The sequence below is a fragment of the Temnothorax nylanderi genome, unplaced genomic scaffold (genome assembly GCF_030848795.1).
Source record: "Temnothorax nylanderi isolate EJ_2023f unplaced genomic scaffold, tnyl_v1.0 TNYL_tig1533_pilon, whole genome shotgun sequence".
Classification (NCBI taxonomy): Eukaryota; Metazoa; Arthropoda; class Insecta; order Hymenoptera; family Formicidae; genus Temnothorax; species Temnothorax nylanderi.
This window is the reverse complement of record NW_027250591.1, coordinates 1-7,451: the sequence shown is the minus strand read 5'-3', so window position 1 is coordinate 7,451 and position 7,451 is coordinate 1. Positions and strand designations below refer to the sequence as shown.

At 36.4% G+C, this 7,451-nt stretch overlaps 1 protein-coding gene and 1 pseudogene across 1 annotated transcript; one reads left to right on the top strand and one right to left on the bottom strand.

Annotated features, from left to right (window-relative positions):
• The first annotated feature begins 2,722 nt into the window (after positions 1 to 2,722).
• LOC139787413 (uncharacterized) lies at positions 2,723 to 4,707 on the top strand. The gene is made up of 4 exons (XM_071726479.1): positions 2,723 to 3,033; positions 3,194 to 3,407; positions 3,581 to 3,853; positions 4,402 to 4,707. Exons 1-4 carry the CDS (start codon positions 2,723 to 2,725, stop codon positions 4,705 to 4,707), a joined length of 1,104 nt encoding a protein of 367 aa, XP_071582580.1.
• Positions 4,708 to 5,444: 737 nt separating this feature from the next.
• LOC139787414 (uncharacterized) lies at positions 5,445 to 7,068 on the bottom strand (annotated as a pseudogene).
• Positions 7,069 to 7,451: the final 383 nt, after the last annotated feature.

The window sequence follows — 7,451 nt, the reverse complement described above, 5'->3', positions numbered from 1 at the left end:
TCAACATGACACAAGTGTGTTTGTGCGTTTACCAATAAAATTCTGGTTGGTCTTGACCTGGGACAAATCATATTCTTTTTTTTAAGCCTTTACCACTAAAAAACGTGGTTTTTTGCGGTTTTTTGAGGTTATCTTTGAAATCCTCTGGGCGACCCCTATTTTTTATTGCAGATTCGTGTTCAGCGTGTCAAAATACATAGGAGTAATGTGGTCTCAACCCCAGAGCAATATACTTTTTTTTGTGGGCCTGTGAATTAAATGATCAATAAAAATTCATAAAAACTTTTCATATTTATATCTAATAAAATAATGTGACAAACTTCACAGTATAAAAATTGGACAAAATTTTAATAACATTAATTATATTACATATTTAAACAATATATTATTGAATATTTCAAACTAGCCTCGAAATGCACGGATTGATATATAAAACTGTTATCGCTGATGGTGACAGTAATGTATATCAAGCAATTCTCAACAACAATCCATACCGCGAACAGATGGTAACAGTGAAAAAAATAGAATGCACCAATCATCTGCTTCGTAATCTTTGCAAGAAATTGAGGGCCGTGGCTGAAACGACTCAGCGAAAAAGAAAGCGCGGTTTTATCCAAGCACGAAATGTTGTAGAACGACACATTTTAAAAATACGAAGAGAAATAATACAGGCATCTTCTTTGCGAGGGAAGAAAATCAACCCCAGCATATAAAGGCTATGAAATTAAGGAAAGATATATTAAATACTCCTAGCCACATTTTTGGTGAACACAAGAGATGTACGGAACGTGGTCGAAATTGTGAAGATGACCATAAAACGAAAAAAAATTATGTACCTTCACGTTCTTTATGCGCCAATAGAAAGTGCTATTATATATTTGAGCGCTTATTCTCACAGCTTGGTGTTAAATTACACCAATAATCCAGCAGAAGCGTTTAATTCGATAATCTGCAAAGGAATTGGCGGAAAATGTATTAATTTTGGAAAACAAGGTTCCTATAATGCTAGAGTTACTGCAGCAGTTCTGCAACATAATACGCAGCAAGTTCTTACAGAAGCGCATCAAGGCATGGGTAAAAGTGTTCCTGCTGTTGTCGAGAAACTGGAGACGCGACGACAAATAAAAGTGGCGAGAACCAAAGAATCTCGAGCAATAGATGGAAGGCAAAGGAAAATTAAACGAGAAGTAGGAACAGATTGCCATTATGGCCCACAATCACAAAAACCAGATCTTCCTGATGATGTTTTGGAACAACTTCGGCAAAATCATATGGAGAAGTTGTTAGAAAATGCAAAACAATGGAAACAGATAGAACGAGAAACAACAGATCAAGGTGAATCTGAGTTATGGTTATCACTAAGTAAGACGTGAAATGTTGACAGCATCCAATTTTGGAATAGTATGTCGTATGAGACCGACAACGTCTTGTTCGACAATGGTAAAAAATATTTTGTACCCTATGGTCGTTGATACTGCTGCTATGAAATATGGCCGCGATCGAGAAGAATCAGCGAAGAAAGAGTTATCCGCAAAACTGAACAAAGATATAAAACCTTGCGGATTATTTATTGATTATGAAAATCCATTTTTGGGTGCTACTCCAGATGGACTAATAGATGAAAATGGTCTGGTAGAAATTAAATGTCCTTTGTCAGCTGAACATTTAACAGCAGAAGAAGCCATACGGACTTCCCTTGAAAGGCATTTTTGATAAAAAAAAATCCAGATAAAATAAATCGAAACCATCGATTCTTTTATCAGATACAAGGACAATTGAATATATCGCAACGAGAATATTGCATTTTTGCCATATGGACACCAAAAAGCATGAAAATAGTGCATGAAAATAGAGACAAAGCTTTTTGGAAGACTGAAATACTACCTAAGCTAATACGTTTCTATAACGAATGTATGCTTTTGGAGATCTTGGATAGTCGGCATAATAGGCATATGCCAATTAGAGATCCTAAATATATTATAAAAGCGAAGGAAGAAGCAGCAAAAAAAATAAAGGGTCGAAAAAGTATTCGGCAAAATGAAGTAAAAAGCGATAATGTTATGACAGAAGAATATAACATTTCGTCAACGGAAGCAGCAAGTCCAACTGTTACAGTCATTCAAAATATGGAGCAGGATGATGATTGCATTATTGTTGGCATAAGCAACAAGGGAGATCTTACTGAAGATGATAAGGCAAGACATAAAAAAGTTCTTGATGAGACTATTGCTTCCGTCGAATTGGTGCAAAATGATGTCTTGCCCATACACAGCAAACTAAGCGACGAATCGTTAGATCGATTCTTGCGCGTTGTAAGAGAAACAATTCATTTTGAAACGCAAAGTGTTCAATATTTAGAGTTTCCTCATATAATAGAAGCAAGTCGCAGCGATAAAAGCCTGCAGATAATTGGAGGAAACTGTACCGATCATTGGCGGTGTATATTTTTTGATGGCACAAAACTTCACGTATATGACAGTTTACCTGGGGTGCGTTCAGATCTCTCTTTCTGAGGGTGAGGGTAGGGTGGACCGGGAGTGGGAGGAGCTACTGTCGGGTGGCCTCGGTAGGCTGGAGAATCTGAACGCACCTGGGGGCCGTATGATTCGTATGAAGGCGCCACACAAACAAAACGTCTAACAAATACCTAACCTTAAAGATGGATCGCCGAGGAATTGTAGCATTGGCTGTGACTATTAGCAATAATTTTTTACAAGAGATAATGGAAAGTGATAGTGACAGCAGTAATGATAGTGATGCCTCTGACGATGAGTTGGATATGCGAATACATTTGCAGTTGCGAGGACCCCAACGTAAACCTGCAAGAATTTTAGATTATATAGAACGTACAATCCCACAATTTCATCATGAACAGTTCAGACAGCATTTTCGCATAACACCTACAACGTACAATCGGCTCGAACAGAGATTGGCACCAACTTTGCAAGGAAATATTGGTGTGAAACCTCCCATTCCAGTCAGGAAGCAATTGCTTGCAACCCTTTGGTTGTTGGCTACACCAGACTCCTACAGGTAAGTTTCTCTTAAAATATTTTTCTAAAGAGACAATGAAAACTATGCAATTACAGGTTTTAAAGTGTATCATGTTGATATGTGATTTACGACCAAGAAAATTAGAACTATGTGAGTATGAAGTATGAACTTTGCCTGTAAATAAGTATATTTGTTTCAGGTCTGTAGGGGAAAGATTTGATATGGGCAAAAGCTCACTGAGTGTCAGTTTTATGAGAGTTGTACAAGCCTTGAACGACATCGCTGGAGATGTCGTACAGTGGCCAAGAGGAGACAGATTAGCAACAGTGAAAGAGAAATTTCAGAGGTTGTCAGTGCTACCTGACATAATTGGAGCTGTGGATGGTACTCACATTTCCATAAAGCAGCCACATGTAAGTTTTTTAGTTTAAAAGACAATGCAAATATTTCTTTTGATGAGTTTTTCCAATATTCTAATCATAACATGATTTTATGCGTAAAATTTGTTGAGCAGGTTTGAAATTAAAATAAACATTGTTATCTCTGAATACCGGATATGCTTAAACTTGCCATGATTCTTTTTCAGAAAGACTCTCTGTCCTACAAGACGTACAAGAAAAACTATGCTGTTATACTTCAGGCTATATGCGACTCTGAGTTGGTGTTTCTGGATTGCTTTACCGGTTACCCAGGATCTGTCGGTGACATAAGGGTGTTTAGGAATTCTGATCTTTGGTCAGAAGTGCAGAGGGATAGACAATTATATTTCCCTAACGAGGAATACATTATTGGTGACAAAGCTTACCCTGTCTTGCGTTGGTGTATTTCTGCTTTTCGTGATCGTGGTAATCTTACAGCGGTGAGTACATACGAATGAGTCCCAGTTACGCACAGAACAAATCGGACACAGCAGGTTGAATTAATCGGACATAATAAGAAACGGACAAACAGCGGTTGGAATCGGACACAAGGCCAATCGGACACAATTTCTATCGACGAGGTGAAGCAAACTTCGCTTCGTGCGGAAAGTTGTAAACCTATGTGTAATTGTACAGTTATAGATCTCGTCAATGATTGAAAGCACCGGTCGATATGTGTAGATCTCAATTTGCGCAGAAAATTACAAACCTATGTGAAATTGTGTCCGATTAGCATTGTATCCGATTCTAACCGCTATGGGTTCTTATTGTGTCCGATTCTTTCAACCTGCTGTGTCCGAATTATTCTGTGCGCAACTGAGATTTCCCGGTACACCGTACGCTAATACTTTGTTTGGATCTTCGGTGCTTGTATCTATACAATCATATTAGTTTTTCATTTTCTAGTCTTCCTCACATGGTAAACATTTTTTAAATTTTTTTGCTGCATATCCAAACCATGAAATTATCAGGACATTTTCCTTTGCAGGCTCAAAAAAGGTTCAACGACATACTGTCTAAAGTTAGGCAAGTCATTGAACAAGCTTTTGCATTGTTAAAAGGAAGATTTCGGAGGCTGAAGTATCTAGACATGAATAGAACGGACATGATCCCCTTTGTGATAATTGCTTGCACAGTTCTTCACAACATCTGCCTCGAAAAACTTGATGAAAACATAGAAGAATACATTATAGAAGGCCAGGAAAATGAAGTCCATGCTGTTCAAGACCCAGTGGCAGATGAAGATGATGCTGGTGGTGTGGCAAAAAGAAATTATCTCGCAACGCTTGTTTAGTTTAGTATAGTAATGTAACACTTCTAATCATGTATTATTTTGTCAGTAAACAAGGTTTCTTGATGGAAACTAAAGTAATTGAATCAAAGCATAAATATTTGTGATAGAACTGTATTTATTCTCAATCATGTCATTTTACTTGGAAAATATATATCCTTAGAACTTATATATTTAAAATTATATATTATAAAAAATATATATATCCTTAACATAACTCAAAGTGTTTCTCAGTCTTTAATCATTAAATCACATTAAATACCTGAATTGACAACATATGCCATGAATCTAATAACCCCAATAATACTTGAGGTAGCATCAATCACAAAAACATGTAACTCTTATATCTTTTGTATGATAATTAATATCCTACATTCTTACTATTAAATCATGTCTAATTCTTTTATACCTTTAACATAAAAATATAGGAGGTACATAAGCTGACAATATTTAAAAAAAATCTTAAAAATATTTGAGGTAGGACCAATCCTTAAAAAATCAAACCCTTCCATAATTATATACAATTAACTTCACACAATTATGTGAGTTTGATTTTTTACAACTTAAGAGACTGAAGTACTTAAACTATTAAGATTAATATAGAAAAAAAAGAATACTACTAAATAATAATAAGAGTACTATTAAAAGTAAATGCAAATTAGAAACAAACAAAAATTGCACAATGAACGGAAATCATCTCAGACTAGCTGGAGAACTGTATCAAATAACGAAATCATACATTAATTTAATCTTTGGTCATAAACCTTCTTGGTCTCTCTAGTAGCCAACGGAAGTGTCAAGTGCTTCAATAATATGGAACTCTACAACAAAAAACAAGAAAAGAATTAAAGAAAGTAATGCACATTGTCAAAACAGAGAAAAACTATACACCACTTACAACTCCTATAACTTCTCCAGGAGTCGGTTCATTGCACTTTGATAAACCTCAATGGCACGATCCTGTCGCTCCATACGCTCAGTGTGCCTCTTCTGTTGCGCCTCTTCTTTTTTCTTAGATTCCTCTGTTCTTATGGTAAGTAGTCTTTCGATGTTTCTTTCAGTAATACTTTTCTTTTTTTTAGATTTAGGAGTAGAAATACATCCATTCTCACTGTCGCCTTCACTGCTGCCTATGAGTACAGAAGATGCACTTGAACAGTTCTGAGTATCAAATTCATTACGCCTCTTTAGTGTTGAAGCTATGGACACAGGCTTCACAGCTGGCTTATCGCCAAGAACATCATCCATTTTGTTATAAAACTTGCATGTAGCAACTGGAAGACCACTGCCTTCTCATTCTGATCCCTAGCTTTTACATAGTGTTTTCTAAGGTCCTTAAATTTGTCTTCACATTGCTGTCCGGTATAGTTCCAGAATGGGTTCTCTTTTTTTAACTTGCTAGCTATCATTTCCCAGACTTTTTTGTTAGTAATGGTAGTGCTCTTGAAATAGCTCTCATGTCCTCTCCATTCGTCAATGAGAGTTTTAACGGCATAATCATCCTTCCATGACGCTGCACCTGTGGCAAAAAAAAAGAATTGGTAATGAATAAGCAGACAAAGTGCATAAGAAGAAAAAAATTACAATATAAAAAAATGCGTACCTTTCTTGCCAGAGATGTTAACTGTTGACTTTTTATTTTCTTCAGAATTTACAACAGGCTGTTCATTGAACAACAGTTCTGTTTCTGGCACTGAAGTCTCACCTGTTACCAATAAATATATTATTTGAGAAATAAGTTATTAAATCAGAAAACAATTAAAAACAACTGGTTGTATTTCTTATATCGATCCAGCTGGCCAAGTTTATTAATATTTAATTCACTATTTAATTGAAATTTATTATTTAATATTAATTGAATATAATAAACTTGGCCAGCTGGGTCGCATAAAAAATACAACCAATATATTATGTATCTTTAAAGATTCGTCGAATAAAATAGTCTCACATACAATATTTAGTAAAACAGAAGTTAGTAAAACCAATAACTTGCCTGAGGAATTTATTTCAACACGCAGATTGAAAGATGCTAGATTTTCAGGTGTTAAATCAAGGTACACTGGACAATTATCTGTTGAAATAAAAGAAAAATAAATCATTTGAAGATTGACAAAGAATTGCATAAGTCCACCGTACAAGCTACGTTACGTTAAGTACGTAACGAATTTCTTTGTACGTTGACATAAACTTGGACTTATGTCGAATGTGGCCCAGATGAAGAAACCATTCACCATAACCTCCTGTTGTTCAGAACGTTAATAAAATCACATCAGTAAACAACTTACCATCATCGTTCCATACGACCAGTTTGTTATTCTCAATAAGTGGAGAACCATTCTCCGTGACCAGGAGCTTGCGATTCATATTGTAAAATTAAGCACCCTTCCTCACTTCAGAGTTCAGTTTGCTATTCGCGCACTTTTCTCTCGGCGGCAAAATCTACCCGCCGGCACCCTGTGTCAGAGACAGAGTGCTTTCTCCCCTCACCCGGGTGTGTTGGCGGGGAATCTGAACGATACACTCGGACGCCACCTGGGTGAAATAGAAAGAATCTGAACGGCGCTTGGGTGGCTTGGGGCACCCGGGTGGGGAATCTGAACGCACCCCTGGCAGTACGTACGATAAATTAGTAGCCAAAGAAAAAAATTATATACAACTTCGATATCCGAAGATAAGCCAAAATGATATTATTTTTGAAAAAGTTCAAGCACAACCTGACGGAACATGTTGTGGAATTTACGCCGCAG